The sequence below is a fragment of the Mobula birostris genome, chromosome 2 (genome assembly GCF_030028105.1).
Source record: "Mobula birostris isolate sMobBir1 chromosome 2, sMobBir1.hap1, whole genome shotgun sequence".
Lineage (NCBI taxonomy): Eukaryota > Metazoa > Chordata > Chondrichthyes > Myliobatiformes > Myliobatidae > Mobula > Mobula birostris.
The window spans coordinates 236136045-236159716 of NC_092371.1; the positions used below are offsets into that span (position 1 = coordinate 236136045).

At 41.4% G+C, this 23672-nt stretch overlaps 1 protein-coding gene across 1 annotated transcript in view; it reads right to left on the bottom strand.

The window, feature by feature from the left end:
- LOC140194139 (histone deacetylase 2-like) overlaps positions 1–22976 on the bottom strand; it is a 68257-nt gene extending 45281 nt beyond the window's left edge. The window contains exon 1 of the mRNA XM_072251617.1: positions 22896–22976. Within this exon, the coding sequence (XP_072107718.1) occupies positions 22896–22950 (55 nt within the window). The 5' untranslated portion in view covers positions 22951–22976. The remainder of the gene's footprint in view (positions 1–22895) is intronic.
- Positions 22977–23672: the final 696 nt, after the last annotated feature.

Genomic DNA, 23672 nt, shown 5'->3' on the forward strand with positions numbered 1-23672 from the left:
AGGTAGGTAAGTCACATGGACCAGATGTGACTGAAAGAGGTGGCTGAAGAGAGCATGGAGGCATCAGTAAGGATCTTTCAAGAATCACTAGATTCTGGAAAGGTTCTGGAAGACTGGAAAATTGCAAATGTCACTTCATTCTTTAAGAAAGGAGAAAGGAACAAGAAAGGGAACCATAGGCCAGTTAGTCAGACCTCCAGATGCTGATTATAAGAATGAGGTCTCAGGGTACTTCAAAGCAGATGATAAAACAGGCTGTAGTCAACATGATTTCCTCAAGGGAAAATCTTGCCTGACAAATCTGTTGGAATTCTTTGAAGAAATAACAAGCAGGATAGAAAAACGAGAATCGGTTAGTGTTGTGTTCTTGGATTTACAACCCTATGACAAGATGCCACACATGAGGCTGCTTAACAAGCTATTAGCGGATGGTATTACAGGAAAGATTCTAGCAAGGATAAATCAGTGGCTGATTGGCAGGAGCTAAAAGAGGGAATAAAGGGAGCCTTTTCTGGTTGGCTGCCGATGACTAGTGGTGTTCCATATGGGTCTGTGTTAGGATGGATTCTTTTTGCGTTGTATGTCAATGATTTGGATGGTGGAATTGATGGCTTTGTTGCAAAGTTTGCAGATGAATTGCAGATGGGTGAAGGGGCAGGTAGTTTTGAGGAAGTAGAGAGGCTACAGAAGGGCTTTGACAGATTAGGAGAATGGGCAAAGAAATGGCAGACGGAATACAGTGTCAGGAAGTGTATGGTCATACATTTAAGTAGAAGAAATGAAAGGTTAATTATTTTCTAAAAGGAGAGAAAATACAAAAAAAACTGGCACGGAAAGGGACTCGGGAGTCTGTGCAGCATTCCTTAATTGTTAATTTGCAGGTTGAGTCTGTGGTGAGGAAGGCAAATGTAGCATTAGCGTTCACTTCAAGGGGACTAGAATATAAAAGCAGGGATGTAATTTGAGACTTTATAAAGCACTGGTGAGGCCTCACTTAAAGAACTGTGAGAGGTTTTGGGCCCTTAACAAACTTCGCTTGGAAGAATAAAAAAACACTAACATTGAACTCAAAAATTTTAAATTCCAGATGTTATATACCTTGTAAGCTTAGAATGGGAAAATAACTACAATGCAAATAATAATAGAAATAAGTACTTTATTGATCTCAAGTGGGAAGTTCTTTCATTACAGCAGCAACATCTATAAACACACTTAGCAGTGAGCAGACGTAACTAATATAAGTACAGAATATATGCAATAATTTACCAATATGCAATAATAATGTACAAAATAATAAAACAGAGACTATTGTACTATGATGTGGTTTCTCCTGTCACACAGAGATGAACTGTTGTATATCCTTACTGCATTTGGTAGAAGAGATTTTCTGTAAGATCCATGTGACAGTGGGACTGAATGATTTTGTTCGAAAGGGTCCTCTGCTGCTTATTCAGTAGGTCATGAAGAGTGTAAGGAACGTCTAGTAGTATGGAAATGCTTTTTTATTTATCCAGAATTTTCTTGGTTTAATAAAACAAAACCACTGCTTGTACTTTCAATGAAATCATCAGCATGAAATATAATGTATGCATATTGTATAACTTGACCAGCCAGTGCACAGTAGCATCAGCACCAGATTTCGAATCGAGTGGTCCTGGGTCCTTCTACACTTTCCACCCATGCTGGGTCGAGCATCAAGCTAGCAACTCGGCCTTGTAAAAAACAGACAAATGCTAAAGAAACTGCAAGGTTGCCACCTGATGCATCACAAGGTGTGGAGAGGAACAACAATATTGTATCACTACATATCAGACTCAAAGTCTGGAAGTGGACAGTGACAGGTAAAACCACCAGTGAACTACACTTTACCTCTACCTTCAGATGATCAGAATCAGAATCAGGTTTAATATCACGGGCATATGTCGTAAAATGTGGCAGTAGTACACTGCAATATACAATAATAAAATCTGAATTACAATAAATTTATGAAAGTTAAATTGAATAAGCAGTACAAAAATTAGTCAGGCTGTATTCATGGATTCAATGTCAATTCAGAACTCTGATGGCAGAGGGGAAGAAGCTATTCCTGAATCATTGAGTGAGTGCTTTCAGATTCCTGTACCTCCTTCCTGATGGCAGTAATGTGAAGAGGACATGTCCTGGGAGATGGGAGTCCTTAATGATGGATGGTGCCTTTTCATAAAATTCTTATTGCATATTATTCTAGATTAACCGAGTATACCAGAACTGTATTTAATGCAAGGCTTTATTTCGTCTAGCTTGGAGTAAAAGGACCAACAATCACTGACAGCCAGCAAATAGATTGTCCCACATAGAGATTAAAAGAACAATTATTTCTAAGGCCAGTGTGTAGTCAGGTGCAACTTTTCAATTAACACTTAATGAGATCTAACAAAAATAGTGCTTTCTGGAACACACAAAGGAGTTAGAACTTTGCACGGACACTATGAATTTTACTATTCCTTGCAAACTTTACTGACCCTTCAATGTTCAGAGATGAAATATCCTTCTTTCCACCTTCTCATTTCTATCGGAAGTTTACATTGAAAACATTCTTCCTCCCTCACAGGGGTTCACAACTTTTTTTTATGCCGTGGACCCCTACTACTAACCGAGGTGTCTGTGGATTCCAGGTTGGGAACCCCTACTCTATCAAAAGCATTGATGGTACTTAAGCAATAACGTCTAGAGAAAGAATGGTAATCAAGGCAAAAACGGGAAAAAAAATACAAAGCTGACAAAGAGGCTTGAACAATTATAGGTATGAAATGGATAGAATACTTCAAACAAATCTTACTGGATCAGCTTGATGAGGATAACATGAATCTTCAAGCTAAAACACCAAGCATTACACATTTTTCAATTCTATGCCATCCATTCATAATGAACTAAAAGTGCTGTGTAACATACAGTAATAGAATCTATGTATTTTAAACCAAAGAAATAATAGAACTATTTTGATCAACTACATGCTAACGTGTTTTAGCCATGCTGTTGCGAGTGCGTGAATTATCCCGCTGGTCTCCCAGGAGAAAAATACAAAAAATCCTATTATGGATTATGAGTAAATTCTAAACAAATCTAGCTTCTCAACCTCCAGCTAGGATTGATCAAAAATACTTGTATATATAATTCTCTGTGACTGTCAGGGTTTCTTCCCTGTTTTCACCCATATCTCAAAATAAATGCTGGGCGGTAAAATGATTAATGTAAATTGTTCCAATTTGGGCAGTGGGGAGCTGATGGGAACTTGAGAGGAACAGGTTGCGAAGCACAAGTATTTTTGGTTAATAAGTAGGATGAACTAGCAGTACAGTTGCAAAATGGCAAGTATGATGTTGTAGGTATCACTGAATCATGGCTAAAAGAAGATTATAGCTTGGAGCTTAATATCCAAGGATATACATTTTACTGAAAGGACAGATAGAAGGAAGAGGGGGCGGCATTGCTCTGCTGGAAAAAAAATAAAATAAAATAATTAGAAAGAAGTAGCATAGAATCAGAAGATGTTGAATCATTGTGGATCATGGATAGAGCTAAGAAACTGCAAGGGTAAGAAGATCCTAATGGGAGTTGCACACAAACCCCCAAACAGCAATAAGGATGTGGTCTACAAACTATAACAGGACACAGAAAACGCATGCCAAAAGGGCAATGTTACAATAGTCATGGGGGACTTCAATATGCAGGTAGACTGGGAAAATCAGGTTGGTGCTAGATTCCAAGTTGGCCTATGAGATTGATTTTTAGAGCAGCTCATGGTTGAGCCCACTCAGACATCAGCTATTCTGGATTGTGTGTTATGCAATGGGCCAGAACTGATTCGAGAGTTCAGGGTAAAGGAACTCTTAGGGGAAAGTGATCATAATATGATCAAATTTACCTTGAAATTCGAGAAGGAGAAGCTAAAGTCAGATGTTTCAGAATTACAGGAGCATGAGCAAGGAGTTGGCCAGAATTAATTGGAAAAGAACACTAGCAGGGATGTCCATAAGATCATAAGACATAGGAGCAGAATTAGGCCATGTGGCACATCAAGTCTGCTCTACCATTCAGTCATGGCTAATCCTTTTTTTCCCCTCCTTCTCAAACCCAGTTCCCGGCCTTCTACCTGTAACTTTTGATGCCATATCCAATCAAGCACCTGACCTCACAATCATATCCAATCATTGCCTTACACAGCTGCATGTGGCAACAAACTCCACAAATTCACCACCCTCTTACTAAAGATATTTCTCCACATCTCTGTTTTGAGGCTCTGCCCTCTTGTCCTAGACTCTCCCACCATGGGAAACATCTTTTCCACATATACTCTCTCTAGGTCTTTCAATGTTTGAAAGGTTTCAATGAGATCCCTCCCTCATCCTTCTGAATTCCAGCAAGTACAGACCCAGAGACATCAAACTTTCCTTGTATGGTAACCCTTTCATTCCTGGAACCAGCCTCGTTAACCTCCTCTGGACCCTTTCCAATGCCAGCACATCTTTTCTAACATGAAGGGCCCAAATACTCAAGGTGAGGCCTTACCAGTGCCTCATAAAACCTCTTGCTCTTGTATTCTAGATCTCTTTAAACGAACACTAACATGGCATTTGTCTTCCTAACCATAGACCCAGTTCTTGGGTGTTCTGCAGAAGGACTCCCAAGTCCCTCTGCATCTCCTATTCCTGGATTTTCTCCCCAGTTAGAGAATAGTCCACACATTTACTTCTGCTACCAAAGTGCACGACAATGCATTTTCCAACATTGTATTGCATTTGACACTTTCTTGCCCATACTTCTAATCTGTCTTAATCCTCATGCTTCCTACCTGTTTCCTCAACACTACCTGCCCCCCCACCAATCTTTGTATCAAAGCCATCTATTCAATCATCTTAATCATTTCTATACAGCATAAAAAGAAGTGTTCCCGACACCGACCCATGCAGTCCACCAGTAGTCACTGGCAGACAACCAGAAAAGGATCCTTTTATTCCCAAGGTGCCACACTAGGCTGCTTAACAAGCTACAAGCCCATGGTCTTATAAGAAAGGTTCCAGCATGGATAAAGCAGTGGCTGATTGGCAGGAGGCAAAGTGTGGGAATAATGGGATCCTTTTCTGGTTAGCTGCCAGTGACTAGTAGTGTTCCACAGTGGTCTGTGTTGGGACTGATTCTTTTTACATTATATGTCAATGACTTGGATGATAGTATTGATGGCTTTGTTGCAAAGTTTGCAGACAATATGAAGACAGGTGGAGGGGCAGGTAGTTTTGAGGAAGTAGACAGGCAAAAGTTTAGGAGAATGGGCAAAAAAATAGCAGATAGAAAACGATGTCAGCAAATGTATGGTCATGTACTTTGACAGAATAAATGAAAGGGTTGATATTTTCTAAATGGAAAGAAAATACAAAAAAACTGAGGTGCAAAGGGACTTAGGAGTCCTTGTGCAGGATTCCCTGAAGATTAACTTGCAGGTTGAGTTTACGGTGAGAAAGGCAAATGCAATCACTGCATTCATTTTAAGAGGATGAGAATATATAAACAAGGATATAACGTTGAGACTTTATAAAGCACTAGTTAAACCTCATTTGTGAGGAGTCTTGTGCCCCTTATCTTAGAAGGAATGTCCTGAAACTGAAGATGGTTCAAAAGAGGCTCATGAAAATGATTCCAGGGTTAAAAGGCTTGTATAGGAAGAGCATTGATGGCTCTAGGCTTGTATTCACTGGAATTTAGAAGAATGAAGGGCGACCTAATTGAAACCGATGTTGCCTATGGTGGAGAGTCTTAAGACCAGAGGGCACAACCTCAAAGTAGAGGGATGTCCTTTTAGAATGGAAGTGAAGAGGAGTTTCTTTAGCCACAAGCAGCTGTAGATGCCAAGTCTGCTATGTATATTTAAGGCAGAGATTGATAGATTGGTCAGGACATGAAGGGATACGTGGTGAAGGCAGGAGATTTGGGGTTGAGGGGAAAATTGGATCAGCCATGATGAAATGCCGGAGCAGACTTGATGGGTCAAATGGATCAAATTCATATAAGATTATTAAGGGATTGGACACGCTGGAGGCAGGAAGCATGTTCCCGCTGATGGGTGAGTCCAGAACCAGAGACCACAGTTTAAGAATAAGGGGTAGGCCATTTAGAATGGAGTTGAGGAAAAACTTCTTCACCCAGACAGTGGTGGATATATGGAATGCTCTGCCCCAGAAGGCTGTGGAGGCCAAGTCTCTGAATGCTTTCAAGAAAGAGATGGATAGAGCTCTTAAAGATAGCGGAATCAAAGGCTATGGGGATAAGGCAGGAACTGGATATTGATTGTGGATGATCAGCCATGATCACAGTGAATGGCGGTGCTGGCTTGAAGGGCCAAATGGCCTACTCCTGCACCTATTGTCTATTCTGTTCCTATATCTTTTGGTCTTATGGCAAGTGAGGGAATGGAGCTGAGAGGACTACACTGAGAATCAGTGTTGACACAATGGGCTATACTGGCCTCCTCTTATGTTGTAAGAAAGTATAATTTGAAATATAACAATAAAAATATCATAAAATTAAATAAAACATGACAAAATTGAAGTCTAAAGATATAAAGAACAAAAGATGATTGAGAAAAATGAATCAAGCATAAGCAGAAGGAATGTCTTAAACTTTCATAGCTCCTCAATGAAAATGGTGGGAGGGGCTGTTAGAAAAAGGGGAATGGACAATGGATCTGGAACGTGGAAGATGAGGTAACGACACAGACAAAAATTTAAAAGAATTTTTTGAAGTTTGGAAGAAATAACAATACTATCAAGCTCCTGAGAAAATCCAGGGTGTAGAATTGAAATGATAATGACAAAAGACCGTTACTGATGGTGCAGTTCAAATGGTATAGACCAGGGGTTCCCAGTCTGGGGTCCACAGAACCCTTGCTTAATGGTAGTAGCCCATGGCATAAAAAAGGTTGGGAACACCTGGTATAGAGAGAAATCCTGGCTTCAAAACTGCACGTCTTGAAAATTGTTGCAGAACTTCAACAATTTTATGCAGTGACTTCTAATTAAATGTACTGAGTCACATCAGAGTGGACTTTATTGAAGAAAACAAAGTTCTGAAAAAGGTAGACACAAGCATTTAAGATGTGGGATGGCAATACAGTAAATAACAATCAGGAATCCATGCTCTATGGAAATAACCAACTTTGGTAATGAAGTCAATTTGAATTTAAAGTGGAAATCCAAAAAGGTGGTGCAGTTTTGATCATTATTCTTGGAGGAAGAGAAAAATTTCCCTCGTGTCATGAAGTAAGTGGGCTTAAATCAATTACGGCTTAGATTAGATACACAAGCACAGAGTCAGACTAGAATTTTCCGTTAACTAAGCTGAAACAAAAATTAAAAATTTCAACTGCACTGCATTTCCACGTTTCTATAACCTTTTCTTTAGTTTAACAAACTATTGCACCAGAAGCAGATGCAATCCACAAAACTGACCAGAACTTAATTGACTTAACCACCATTGAAAGATTCCAGTAATTGTACTTATTTGGAAAAAACCTTCCAAAAATGTTTTTTTTTAATTCAGCAAACTTTGTGTAAAGGAGCTAATTAGCTAGTTTTAAGAGATGATGTACTCGCATAGATTTGTGAACTAATCTTCGATTATTTAAATTTTCAATTATCTAAAATTAGATTACTCACAAGTGGTGGGTTAGATAAACATCGACTTTCTGATAAACTCAATTTTACGTGCTTGTATAATTTTACATTGGAATATTCCACATTATTTGTATGATATTATAGATATTAATTTCCTTAAATCACAGGCTTAAAAAGTTAACTGATGTTCTAGTTTTCAGCCAGATTACTAACTGCACCTGAAGTAGAAACTCTTGACCAACATCTGGAAGAAATGGGCAATCTTAAAACATGCTCAAACCTAGCAGACAAATGCCCAGATGAAGACCATAATAATTCCCTATCTTTCAATGAAACTTCTTAATATTTCTTTTATATAATGGATGCTCCATTCTTTATTGATATTATCAAACCACTTCAGGAGATATTAAGTTTCCATTATCCATAATAGCTCAATCTTTTTTCAATATCTTTAGCTCACAACTTCTTTACGCAGTGCTCCAAGTTCCATGTTATGAGGTAAGAAAAGGCAATTTTAAATCAGTTTTCACTTAAGAAGATGACACTGCTACAGACTCAACAAAGCAAGTAGTTAAGATTATGGATGGGCTACAAATTGATATGTTTGGCTCAGATGAGGTGGTTGAGGGAAATAGGGGAGGAAATTACAGAGTTCCTGGTCATAATCTTCTATCTTTTGAGAATAGAATTGCCAATTTCACATCCTTGTACAAAAAAGAATGATTGTATAATCTCAGTAAATACAGACAAGTTGATTCCTTAAGGTTGTCACGGCCAGGGGTGGTAGTGGAGACAAGCTTTCATGACCTATTAAATGTTCCCAATTGTGTGCGTCTCAAATAGCCCAACAACCAAGTCCAGCTTCCGGCCTTCATGTGTGGTTTAGCTACTAAGTCCAGCAGAACCATTTCTACTGACAGGAGAAGGGGCAAATTTGAGTTACTAGTGCCTTAATGCCAGTTGCTTCGGGTAGATGGGGCTTGTCAGCCGTGGTTGGCAGCTCACCTATTAGAAGGAAAACACTGATCTCAGACCTCTGCTGCCTTGTGGCTGTACCCAGTTATGGGGAAGGCTCCACGAGTAAACCCTGAGAGAAAAATCGAGAGCTGGAGTCTCTGAGGCAGTCCTACATCGAGTTCAATGCTGACACTGCTGGTGCCAAACTGTATTGGACTCTGCTGTTCGTGTTCATCAGATACATGGAGAAGGGAAGCTCGCTACATGGACAACAGCTTGCTCTGCATTTTGTACTGCCCTGGCTTGCATATGTAGACAGATAGGATGCAACAGCCTGGTCGACCCTGACCAATGGAGATTTCAGATAGACAAGTCAGATTAATCTTGGTATTGAGGAAATTCTAAAAACAATAAGGGACAGAATTAGCAGTAACTTGGACTGGTGTGAATTGATTTGCTAAAAGGCAAGCCTTGCACAACTAAAGAGTTTTTTGTTGATTAAGTAATTGAGAAGATCAATAATGGAAATGTGATTGATGTGAGGCATATGAAGTTCCAAAAGATTTTTGATAAAATATAATGGACTTACCATTAATCTTGCACCATGGAGCAAAAAAAGAAAATTCACTTAACAATGGCAAGTAAAACGCACAAAATGCTGGAGGAGCTCAGCAGGTCAGGCAACATTCATTTCCATAACTAAATAGCTGACGTTTCAGGCCAAGGCCCTTCATCAGGACTGAGTTTTGGAGAGAAATTGATGGATAGTAGATGGGAGGTGAACCTTAATGCTAGGCAATGTGAAGTTCTTCTTAGTAGGAAGAACAAGAGGCTACAAAATCGGAGGGAGGACTGTGTTCTAAAATGGTATGATAAAGAAATTGGACTACTGGAGTATCATTCACTGAAATAGCAAGATGTGGAGAAAGCATCTGGAATCCTGAGCTTTCTAAATTCAGAAATACAGAAAAAGTTTTAAGGAATTTACAACATAACCTTTTTTTAAAAACACTGGAGTACAATGTCTAGTCCTGGATGCCATACTTGAGAAAAGAATTTAGCAAAGAAATGAACTGATGAAGGGTCTTGACTGTCTAGTTTCCTCCACAGATGCTGCACGACCAGCTTGGTTCCTCCAGTGTTTTGTTTATTGCACTGGAGTGAGATTAGCTGAGCCGTTAGAATCTCACAATGACTGCATTCTGTACTAAACCATTCTGCAATTTTAATAGATCAGAATCAGGTTTAATATCACTGGAATGTCATGACATTTGTTGTTTTGTGGTAGCAGTACATATAAAAAAAACTATAAATTACAATAAGAACAGTGTATTAAAAATAAAATAGTGCAAAAAGAGAGCAAAATAAATTGAGAGGTAGTGTTTGTGGGTTCACGGTCCATTCAGAAACCTCCTGGCAGTGGGAAAGAAGCTGAAACTTTTGAGTGTGTGTCTTCAGGCTCCTGTACCACCCTTTTGATGACAGCAATGAAAAGGGGGCATGTTCCGGGCAATGGGGGTCCTTAATAACAGATACCGACATCTCAGGGCGTCACCTTTTGAAGCTGTCGTCAATGCTGAGAAGCTGGTGCCCATAATGGAGCCGGCTCAGTCTGCAACTTTCGACCCCGTGCAGTGGCCCCTCCAAATCAGATGACGATGAAATCCATTAATACACCTGCAGAAATTTGCAAGTGTTTTTGGTGACATATCAAATCTCCTCAAACTCCCAATGAAATATAGCCACAATCGAGCCCTCTTTGTAATTGGATCAATATGTTGGGGCCAGGGATAGATTAACAGAGATGCTGACACCCAGGAATTTGACACAGCTCACCCTTTCCACTGCTGATCCCTCACTGAGGACTGGAGGGTGTTCCTTCAACTTCTCCTTCCTGGTCTACAATCAATTCCTTGGTCTTAACGACATTCAGTTCAGGATTGTTGCTGTGACACCACTAAATCAGCTGATCCATCTCACTCTATATGCCTCATCATCACCACCTGATACTCTGCCAACAATAGTTGAGTTATTAGCAAATTTATAGATCATTTTTGAGCTGTGCCTAGCTACACAATCATGGGTGTAAACATAGAAATGTAAAAAACCTACAGCACAAAGCTGTGCCAAACATGTCCTTACCTTAGAAATTACCTAGGGTTACCCATAGCCCTCCATTTTTTCTAAGCTCCATGTACCAATCCAGGAGTCTCTTAAAAGACCCTATCGTAACCGCCTCCACCACCGTCGCCAGCAACCCATTCCACGCACTCACCACTCTCTGCGTAAAGCAGTGGGCTAACCTCACATCCTTGAGGTGCGCCAGTGTTGACTGTCAGCAAGAAGATATCATTTCTAATCTGCACTAATTGTGATCTCCTGGTGAGGAAGTCAAAGATCCAGATGCAGATAATAACAGCAAAATACAAGAATGCAGGTTGTCCTCTACTGAATCATTAATGGAGTGACATTAGATGTAAAGGAAGCCCACCAACGGGAACACATGTAATCCTCAGTAGGTGGAGTCTGTCATGTCTTCTCCTCTTCTTCTCCGTCTTGTTTTACAGCGGTTGGCACCCAGCTTAATGGTACATTACCGCCACCTTCTGCTCCGGAGTGTGCAATAGACTTACATGCCTGGACAATATGAAAGGAGTGGTTCACAGAAGTTTCAACACAATCCTGATGAAGAGCCTCAGCACAAAATGTCAACTATACTCTTTTCCATAGATGCTGCCTGGTCTGCAGAGTTCTTCCAGCATTTGGTGTGTGTTGCTTGGTTTTCCACTTTGCAGCTTGTCTCTTGTTTGTGCCTCAACATAATGTCGCTTTGCAGATGTCACTTAAAATTGGTGACAGTCAGTGAAGGTTATCTAATGTTACAACAAGATCTAGATCAACTGCAAAGTCAGCAGAGCAATGGCAGATGGAACTCAACTCAGACAAGTGCAAAGTGAATCACTTTGGGAAGTTAAACCAGGGGAAGACAGTTAAATGGCATTGCCCTGGTGAGTGCTACTGAACAGGGAGATTTCAGGGTACAAGTAGATATTTTCCTAAAAAGTGTGACAAAGATGGACAAGGTGGTAAAAAAGGCATATGGCATGCTTGCCTTCATTGGCTGAGGCACAGAGTACAAGATTTGGAACGTCATTTTATAACTGTACAAGGCAACGATGAGACTACACTGTATTGTGTGCAGTTTTGGTCACCATGTAATAGGAAGCATGTGCTTAAAATAATCAAATTAAATCCATGTTCAATCATCATTCATCCATTCATGAATACATATGAACAAAAAAGCCTTCCAACAACAGTGCAGAGAAGATTCATGAGGATGCTGCAGGGACTAGAGGACTTGAGTTATATAGACAGCATAAAATTAAAAGAGAGGGCATATACTACTACAGCAAAAATAATGGGAAGTTAGAGGATTGGGAAGTTTTTAAAATCTAACAGAAAGCAACTAAAAAGCCATAAGGAGAGAAGAATGTGAATGTAAGCTAGCCAATAATATAAAAGAGGATACCAAAGGCTTTTTTTCCAAATATAAAGAGTGAAAGAGAGGTAAAAGTGGATCAGACCACTGAAAAATGACGCTGAAGAGGTAGTAATGAGGACAAAGAAATGGCGGAAAAATTTAATAAGTATTTTGCGCCAGGCTTCACTGTGGAAGGCACTAGCAGCATGACAGAAATTCGAGAGAGTCAGGGGGCAGAAGTGAGTATAGTTGCTATTACTAAACTGCTTGGGAAGCTGTAAGGTCTGCAGGTAGATAAGTTACCTGGACCACATAGACGACAGCCGAGGATTCTGAAAGAGGTAGCTAAAAAGAACTTCTGGAGGCATTGGTAATGATCTTTCAAGAATTACTGGATTTTGAAATGGTTCTGGACGTTGGCAAATAGCAAATGTTACTCCACTCTTTAAGAGGGGAGGGAGGCAGAACAAAGGACATTATAGGCCAATTAATCTGACTTCAGTGGTTAAGAAGATGTTGGAATCTATTATTAAGGATGAGGTTTCAGAGATTTGGAGGCACATGATAAAACAGGCCGAAGTTGGCACGGTTTCTTTAAGGGGAACTCTTCCCTGACAAATTAGTTGCAATTCTTTGAGAAAGTAACAAGCAGGATAGATAAAGGAGAGTTAGTGAAAGTTGTTTACTTGGATTTTCAAAAAGCTTTTTACAGGGCGCTGCATATGAGGCTGCCTAACAAGATAAGAACAAAGAAGATACAAGCATGGATAGAAGGTTGGCTGACTGGCAAGAGGCAAAAAGTGAGAGCCTTTTCTGGTTGGCTGTAGGTGACTAGTGAAGTTCTGCAGGGATCAGTGTTGGGACTGTTTCTTTTCATGTTGTTGTATTTCAATGATCTGGATGATAAAATTGATAGCTTTGTGGCCAAGTTTGCAAATGATGCAAAGATACAGTAGGTGGAGGGGCAGATAGTGTTGAGGAACCAGGGTCTCTGCAGAAGGAGTTAGACAGATTGGGAGAATAAGCAAAGAAGTGGCAGGTGTAATATAGTATCGGGAAGTGTATGTTCATGCACTTTGGCACAAGAAATAAAGGAGTAGACTATTTTCTAAATGAGGAGAATCCTCATGCAGGATTCCCTAAAGTTGACTTGCAGGTTAGGTTGGTGGTAAGGAAGGCAAATACAATGTTAGTATTCATTTCGCGAGGACTAGAATATAAAAACAAGGATGTAATGCTAGGGCTTTATAAGGAATTGGTCAGACCACACGGAGTATTTTTGGGAGCATTTTTGTGAGCAGTTTTAAGCCCCTTATCCAAGAAAAGATGTGGTGGCATTGGAGAGGATAGGGGAGGTTTACGAGAATGATTCGAGACAAGTTTAATGTATGAAGAGTGTTTGATGACTCTGTGTCTGTACTCACTGGGAATTAGAAGAATGGTGCGGGGGGGGGGGGAAGGAATCTCATTGAAACCCGTTGAGTAAGAAAGGCCTAGATAGAGTGGACATGAAGAGGATGTTTCCTATAGTGGGTGAATCTAGGACCAGAGAGCACAGCCTCAGAATAGAGGTTATTTAGAACAGAGCTAAGGAGAAATGTCGTTAGCCAGAGAGTAGTGCATCTGAGGAATTTGCCACAGACGGCTATGGAGGCAATGTGATAAAATATATTTAAATCAGAGGTTCTTGATTAGTCAGGGCATCAAAGGTTACACAGAGAAGGCGGAGAATAAATCAGCCATGATGGAATGGACGAGCAGACTCAATGAGCCGAATAGCCTAATTTGCTCCTATGTCTTATTGTCTTGGTTCCAAAGGTAGTCATAGCCAAAGGGTGGGGTAGTGGGGACGAGCTCCCACTGCTAAACAAATGCTCTTCATGGCGTGCATCTCAAACAGCCTCTGAAAACCAAGTCCAACTCCTGGTCTTCATTTGTGGCATAGTTTTTATGTCCGACGGAGCTGTTCTCACTGACAGAAGGGGCAACGGCGGGCCACTGGCGCCTTAAAACCAGTTGCTCCGGGCAGATGGGGCTCGTTAACCATGGAGAGAAACTCCAATTTCAAACCTCCGCTGCCTTGCGGCTATACCCACTCTGGGAAAGGCTTTGAGAGTAAACCCCGAGGAAAAATCCAGACTTGGAGCCCCGAAAGCATCTGACTGCTGTACCCAGCACCAGCACGGCAACTCCTGCGATGCTGCTGGCACCAAACTCTATCAACTTTCGTCGTTCCTTTGGACCTGTCATCAGTATGGGGGGAGGGGGGAGGTCCCACTGCATGGGCAACAGACGAATCTCCATATCAACTCTGCCCTGGCTTGCGCCCTGGAGAGGCTACTCCCCAGTGACTACCAGAGGCGCAGTACCCATGGTCGACCACGACCGACGGAGGCCACACACACACACTTTTATAAAGGGAGACCGATGTAACGCCCTGGGTTCATATTTTTACTGTTATGCTGTATGTATTTCATTTTGGGCGGTTTTGTAAGAGCAGCTTGTTTTCAGTTTGTTTGGGTTATTGTTAAAGATAAGATATGAGGAGAAATGTGCGCCATCCAATTAGGATGGTCAAATTAAGCGATGGTTTCTCTGGTGAGTGACACTAAGTTTGGGCGTGGGGTTTTTGTTCAGCAGGAGATGGAAGAGAGAAGACACTGGGGAGAATCGGTTGTAGCATACAATCTGGTGGGAGACCCATTTGTTCGAGATGGATTGCGATCGACGTTTAGAGGTGGTGTGGGCATTCACCCTGACCGAGGGCCCAGCGCATGAGTGACAGAAGTTCAAGATGAGCTCCAATTTATGCACATTTGACTGTTTAATTAGAATGGGGCCTTTTCTTTTTGTTATTCTTTACTAACCCTTCATTTAAGATTCATAAATGTAATTTCTTTAATCGTATACAGTGTACTATTATTTCGTGACACTAATTTGTAACAGGGTAGCAAATTACACAACGTCCACATAAACTAGGGTACGGAGTGGGATTGAGCAGTCTCAATCTCACGAGTTTGGCGGGACTTGAGTGTCTTCCTAAACTTACGTAGCTAAGGAAACAAGGGTATTTCACTGAATAGACTGGTATTGTTTTCATTGGAGTGAAGGAGGCTGAGAGATAACATTAAGGGTATATAAAATCACAAGGGGCATAAGATAGGGTAGATGTTCTTTCCTCCCATCCACCCCCCCCCCAATATCTACAGGGCTATTGTTTATTAAGTTCTCAATATCGCTCTAATGTGACAGAAGTTTGTTGTGATTTGCAGACTGTTCAATGTTTTGGAAGACCCACGAGAGTTGTCACAGGTAGTATGGCCTTGCTCTCAATACAGTGTGACAACACACAGCAATGGCTTCTACGACCAAGGGATATAGATTTAAAGCTAAGATGGGAAAAACTTAAAGGGGACCGAGGGACAAGTTTTCCCCACTTGGACTCTAGGTACATATATGGAACAAGCTGCCAGTTGAGGTGGCAGATACAAATACGTATAGAAGATATTTGCATAAGTATTCAGATGGAAACATTTTGAGAGATATTAATCAAATGAAGGCAAATGAGACTGGCTCAGGTAAACTCCTTGGTCAGCATGAACAAGTTGAGCCTGTTTCCGGGCAAGATAAAGAGTGAACTTATTAGGTGAAAGGCAAATTGCTTGGGATAAAGCGCTGGGCAATATATCCAGCAGAGTTAGATACAGTTGTAGATAATTGGACAAATTTTGGGAAAGATCTGTATCTACAAGGTCATTGTTTATTAAGTTATTAAGATGGATCCACTGTGAAGGAACTGTGTGGTGAGTTGAAGATTGTTCATTGTTTTTGAAGACCCACAAGAGATGTCACAATGAGTTAGATATGGCCCTTGTGGCTACGGGGGTCAGGGGGTATGGAGGGAAGGCTGGGGCGGGGTTCTGAGTTGGATGATCAGCCATGAGCATAATAAATGGCGGTGCAGGCTCGAAGGGCCGAATGGCCTACTCCTGCACCTATTTTCTATGTTTCTATGTTTCTAATAAGTATGGACCTGCTGTCATATTAATATAGTATAGCCAACACATAGCAAGAGAAGCTAAGAACAGAACACTAAAGCTGAATCACAAGCATTATAGACAATTCAGAAGGGGGATGAATGGCAAAGGAAATGATCTTGTAAGTAGTTATAGTTATGCTTTAATTTAAAGGGATCTATATTAAAGTAACAATTGTGGTACAATCAAGTAACAATCAAGGCTATCTATCAGTGATTCATTCAGATTATTTTTGTCTAGAATGGATACTAGGGATGCTAAGTACATTTCAGGAGCAAAGAGCATGTAGTTGGCAGTATTAACTCAGACTACGACCACACTACGCCGGATAATTTTGAAAACACCGGTTTCAAGTGAAAACAACAGGCGTCCACACTAAGTGTTTTTCAAAATATCTCTGTCCACACCAACATGGATATTTGGGCATATCTCCTCGACTGGGCACGCGCAGGACACACAGAAAATAAGCAAAGAGGAAACGTTTGTCCAGTTACAGAGTAGAAAAACTTAAAAGGAATTGCTCTTGGCTCTCGCACAGGAGGACTTAAAACTAAAACAAAAACAAATACTGGAGTGTATGTAGGCAACCGACAGGGAGTTCACGGACAGTATGACCCGACTGACAACAAACATTGAAAAACTGACTAACTCTGTTGCATTAATAAAGCACCTTGTTAAATGTATAAAACGTCTGCATCAGCGTTATCTTGTATTTCCATACAATGTTACATTAGGCTGTTACACATCTATTGTCAGAGAAGTACTTGCATAAATAGGTAAAGCATCTTCATACAAGCAAGGACAGAAAACAGGGCAAAGTGAAAATACTTATTTATTCAGTAAGCTGTGGGTCAAAGTATTTGGTGAGTACATTAACTCTTCTGGCTTCAGTCTTGTTGTCGTCTGTTCTGAAGTTATTAGGTTCTGCGAAGCACAGAATCAAATATCGCTGTGATGATTGTACGCTCTAGTATCGTTTGGCAACAATAAAGTAGTAACAATAATAATAATAATAAGAATAACAAGAACAATGAAATGCCGCGCTGCCGCTATCTGTTCCGGCACGTCATGACAGCAGTTTTAAAAAGGTCCGGTTACCCCGTACACGCTGCAATGGATATTAGGCGTTTTCAGATTTATTCACTCTGGAGACCGTTTCTGAAAATCTCTGTTTTCGGGGGCTGAAAACGCAGTTTCAGTATGGACGGAAGGTCAAAACGAAGAGAAATGCTTCGTTTTCAAAATTATCCGGCGTAGTGTGGACGTAGCCTCAGTCACTTAATGCATGTATAGTTACCAATATTTACCTACAACAAAAGTGGAGGCCCTTTGGCCTATTGAATCATTATTGGCTTATACAACAAGCCCATTCCCCTACTAAATTTCCCTGTAGCTTTATTCTCCTTATATTCACAACAATAGTACTTAAACTAGAGTCACTTACAGTGGTCAGTTAGGAAGCTGCACATCATTCGGATGTGCAAGGAAACCAGAGACAAGGAGGAAACACCCACGAGGCCTTACATCTACAACTTTCCATGTTTATGTACTCAGTGGCCACAAAGTACAGGAGTGGAACCCATTGTAGTCTTCTGCTGCTGTACGCCATCCACTTTAAGGTTCGACATGTGTGTTCAGAGATGCTCTTCTGTACACCACTGTTGTAACGTGTGGTTATTTGAGATACTGTCGCCTTCCTGTCAGCTTGAGCCAGTCTGGCCATTCTCCTCTGATCCCTCTCATTAACAAGGCACTTTCACCCACAGAACTGCTGCTCACTGGATTTTAAAAAATTTTTTGCACCTTTCTCTGGAAATTCCACAGACTGCTGTCTGTGAAAATCGAAGATTAGCAGTTTACCATTTACATTGATGATTTGGAAGAGGGGACTGAGTGTAGCATAGCAAAATTTGCTGATGACACTGAGTGGAAAAGCAAATTGTACAGAGAATGTGGAGCATCTACAGAGGGACACAGATAGGTTAACTGAGTGGGCCAAGGTCTGGCAGATGGAATACAACGTAGGTAAATGCAAGATCATGCACTTTGGAAGGAATAATAGAAGAGCAGATTATTATTTAAATGGTGAAAGGTTGCAGCATGCTGTTATGCAGAGGGACTCGGGAGTGCTTGTGCATGAATTGCAAAACGTTGACTTGCAGGTACAACAGGTTATTAAGGTGGCAAACCAAATGTTGGCCTTCACTGCTGGAGGGATTGAATTCAAGAGCGGGGAGTTCATGCAGAAACTATACAGAGTACTGGTGAGGTCGCACCTGGAGTACTGTGTGCAGTTCTGGTCTCCATACTTGAAGAAGGATATACTGGCTTTGGAGGCAGTGCAGAGGAGGTTCACCAGGTTGATTCCAGGGATGAAGGGGTTAACCTACGAGGAGAGATTAAGTTGCCCGGGACTATACTCTCTGGAGTTCAGAAGAATGAGAGGGGATCTTATAGAAACATGCAAAATTTTGAAAAGGATAGACAAGATAGAAGTAGGGAAGTTGTTTCCATTGGTAGGTGAGGCTAGAACTAGGGGACATTGCTTCAAGATTCAGGGGAGAAGATTTAGGACAGAGTTGAAGAAAAACTTTTTCCCAGAATGGTGAACCTGCGGAGTTCACTGCCCAGGGAAGCAGTTCAGGCTTCTTCACTAAATATATTTAAGAAACAGTTAGATAAGTTTTTACACAGTAAGGGAATTAAGGGTTATGGGGAAAAGGCAGGTAGATGGAGCTGAGTTTACGGACAGATCAGCCATGATCTTATTGAATGATGGGGCAGGCTCGATGGGCCAGATGGTCTACTCCTGCTCCTATTTCTTATGTTTCTGAGATACTCAAACCATCCTTTCTGGCACCAACAATCATTCCACAGTCAAAGTCATTTGGATCACGTATGATTCTCATACTGATGTTTGACTTTCATAGATGTATGATAAGAGAGTATATTGACTGGTTGCATCACAGCCTGGTGTAGAAACACTCTGAACGGAAAATAGTGCAAGATATAGTGGATATGACCCAGACCATCATGGGTAAAGCCCTCCCCATCACTGAACACATCTACATAGAACGCTGTCACAGGAAAACAGCAGCCATCATCAACCATTCTCTCCCCCCCCCCCCCCCATCAAGCTCTTCAACCAGTGGGGAAACTACACTCAACTTCACTTACTCTATCACTAGATTGTTCCCACGATCTACTGTCATAGAAAACTACAGCATAGAAACAGGCCCTTTGGCCCATCCAGTCCATGCTGAACCATTTAAACTGCCTAGTACCCTTAATTATTTCACCTTTCACCCTTAACCCATGGCCTCTAGTTGTTGTCTAACCCAACCTCAGTGGAAAAAGTCCCTATCTATACCCTCAATTTTGTATACCTCTATCAAATTTCCCCTCAATCTTCTATGTTCTAGGCAATAAAGTTCAACCTGTTCAATCTTTCCTCATAACTCAGGTCCTCCAGTCCTAGCAACATCCTTGTACTCTTTCAATCTTATTTACATTTTTCCACTAAGTAGGAGACCAAAACTGCGCACAATGTTAGACCTCACCAACATCTTATACAACTTCAACATCCCAACTATTGTACTCAATAATTTGATCTAATGTGCTAATGTGCCATAAGCTTTCTTTACAACTTTATCTACCTGTGATGCCACTTTCAATAAATTAGGGATCTGTATTCCCAGATCCCTTTGTTCTACAGTTATCCTCATTGCCCTATCACTCACTGTGTGAGATCTATTCTTGCTGGTCCTCCCAAATTGCAACACCTCGCACCTGTCTTCAGCTGGTCCAGATCCTGCCGCAAGCTTCAATAGTCTTCCTCACTGTCCACTACACCCCCAATTTTGGTGTCATCTGCAAATTTGCTAATCCAGTTAACCACATTATCATCCAGATCATTGATATTGATGACAAACAAGAGACACAGCACCAATCTCTACTGAACACCACTAGTCACAGGCCTCCAGCCAGAGAGGCAACCATCTCCTACCACTCTCTGGCTTCTCCCACAAAGCCAATGTCTAATCCAATTCAACTACCTTATCTTGAATACCAAGTGACTGAACCCCCTTGAACACCCGCCTATGCGGGACCCTGCCAACTGCCTTGCTGAAGACCAGGTAAACAGCATCCACTATCTTGCCTTCATCAACTTCCTGCTAACTTCCTCAAAAAAACTTTAAAGTTGGTTAGACATGACCTACCATGCATTAAGCCATGCTGACTATCTCAAATCTGTCCATGTCAATCCAAATACTTGAATCTCTTTATTTATCCCTTGGAATACCTTCCACTAGCTTTCCCACTACTGATTATCAGGCTCATTGGCCTATAATTTCCTGGTTTATTCTTAGAGCCTTCCTTAACAACCAGAACAGCATTAGCTATCCTCCAGTCCTCCGGTACCTCACTTATCACTAAGGATGATTTAAGTATCTCTGCTAGGACCCTGCAATTTCTGCACTTGCCTCCCACAGGGTATGCATACCATTTTTGAATGCTTTGCACCTCAGAGGAAAACTGTCTCGTTCAGCTGTATCCACATTTGGTTTGAATGATAATTAAACTTGATTTGATTTTTTTTTTGAGCCTTGTCAAGCTCTGAGAATTTGTCCACCTTAATTTGCATCATCACAGCAAACATCTCCTCCTTTGTAATTTGTATAAGGCCTATAACCTCGGTGCTGCTTTGCCTCACTTCTCTAGGCTCTGTGTCCATCTCCAAAATAAATAGATGCAAAAAAAAATTTAAATTCTCCCCCATCTCTTTTGACTCCATGCATAGATTACCACTCTGATCTTCCAAAGGACCAATTTCATCCCTTGCAATCCTTTTGTTCTTAACATATCTGCAGAACCCCTTAGAATTCTCCTTCACATTGTCTGCTCAGGAATTCATGCCTTCTTTTAGCTTTCCCAATTTCTTTCATAAGTGTCTTATACTCGTACCTCATTTGTCCCTACCTGCCTATACCTGCTATGCACCTTTTTTTTCTTAACCACGGCCTCAATCTCTGTCGAAAACCAAGGTTACCTAAACCTATTATCTTTGCCTTTTATTCTGACAGGCACACACAAGCTTTGTACTCTCAATATTTCACTTTTGAAGACCTCACACTTACCAAGTACACCTTTGCCAGAAAACAGCTTGTCCCAATCCATACTTGTCAGATCCTTTCTGATACCATCAAAATTGGCCTTTCTCCAATTTAGAATCTCAACCCAAGGATCAGACAGATCCTCTTCCATAATTACCTTGAAACTAATGGCATTATGCTCACTAGATGCAAAGTGTTTCCCTACTCAAACTTCTGTCACCTGCTCTATCTCATTCCCTAATAGGAGATCAAGTATTACACTCTCTCTCATTGGGACTTCTATACACTGATTTAGGAAATTTTCCTGAACACATTAGACAAACTCTATCCTATCCAGTCCTTTACCAGTAATTTTTTCTTTTTGTATTTACACACTGGTTGTCCACCCTATTGGTGTGGTATTTTACTGATTCTATTATGGTTATTGGATTTATTGAGTATGCCACAAGAAAATGAATCTCAGGGTAGTATAAAGTGACATATATGTATTTTGACTTGGCTAATAAATGTACTATGACTTTGATTATTTACATTAACAAGGTGTACCTAATTAAGTGACCACTGAGTGCACATGGTGATTAATTACCAATACAATTTTAAATCTATACTATTAACTTAATGATGTAAATTTATGTATATATTTGATTGTTTCCTCTTGAAACCTAATACATCCACAGGTAGAAGATCAGGTAACATATTTTTAACAACTAAGAATACCAAAAGTAAAGGCATCCATTAGTCTTGCGAGACCATGGATCTGCGCCTGGCAAGTCTTCACTCAAGGTTGTATGGAAGACTACCAGTTGCCCATGCTGCAAGTCTCCCCTCTCCACGACATTGATGTCCAAGGGAAGGGCATTAGGACCCATACAGCTTGGCATCAGTGTCGTCGCAGAGCAATGTGTGATTAAGTGCCTTGCTCAAGGACACAACACATTACCTTGGCTGGGGCTTGAACTCACGACCTTCAGGTCGCTAGTCGAATGCCTTAACCACTTGGCCACGTGCCCACACCACCAGGTATTATAACTCTCAAAATACGTTTATACAAGTCTCTACTTTTGGTTCATTACATACAATAAATCAGTGTCTCTGCAATTTGCTTCAGTAAGAAGCAGTACCATGAAGCTCACAGATAAAACATATTTATTAAGTTCAGAAAAAACTTCTGAATACGAGTTGTGAAAAGATTTTTCAAGAATGTGAATATCATTAAAACGAAGAAAAGTCACTGAACAGAATCAATCCGTGAATAGAAAGTACAGATTTATGATCGTCACTGGCAGTGCCAAATTTGGGAGATTTCCCTAGCAACCTGGGGTTCATGGACCCCCTTGTTTAATGGCACTGGTCCATTGTATAAAAGTGGTTGGGAATCCTTGTTCTCTCCCCCTACTATCCACTCCAACACAATGGGACCCGGACCACGCTGCCTGACTCTGTGGCCGCGACCGGAGGCCACTGCTTGCCCCATTCAGTCCTCGCCTCCGGAACCCCACGCTTCACGTCCCGGCACCGGCTCAGCCCGGCGCCATCGGCTCCACTTTCTACGCGAGTGGACCGAACGGCTGCAGCCAGCCGGCCCCAAGGCACCAGCGACGGCTACGCTCCCCGGCTGCCCCCAGCCCCGAGCCCCGAGCCCCGAGCGGCCGCATCTTACCGTCGTAGTAATAGCAAACTTTCCTCCTGCCGCCAGCCCCCGCAGCGAGCGCCATGACAGCAGCGCCAGAGGTCCCGGCCACCGATAACGCCACGCAGGGGGGAGGGGAATCAGCTGGCAGAGACAGATACCAACCCCCGACCCTACGCGTGTTGGCAGTATCTCCAGACAAAAAGAAACTCTCTAGTAATTGTAGAATTACAAATCACGACAGTCTCTACATTATTGAGCAGAGACCAGTAGGCAAGTGCAAAAGATCAAGCTGTCCTCCCCTCATTACTTGCAATTGGAAGAGTCCGCACCGCTCCGCGACCCGTCAATCAGTCACGCAGGGGCGTGACTAATCTCCGTCCGCCAATCAGACACGCCGTTCTAATTCTAACATTTCCCCCTGTTCCGGCGAAAAGTCATCAACCTGAAATGTTGGCGGCTCCTTGTACCACGGATGCTGCCCGACCTCTTGATCATTTTTTTTCTTCAGCAAGTAGCGAATTGTTTTAAATGATTAATTTTCCTATGAAACAATGTATTTGTCATATGCCTTAAAAAGAATACTTTTTATTGTCGCCAAACAATTGATGCTAGAACATACAATCATCACAGCGATATTTGATAGAAACATAGAAAATAGGTGCAGGGGTAGGCCATTCGGCCCTTCGAGCCTGCACCGCCATGAGCTTCAAGCTCCTGAGCCTTCTCCTGGAGGGAAGAGGGACGAAAAGTGTGTTGACTGGGTGGATCGTCTCCTTGATTATCCTGGCAGCACTGCTCCGACAG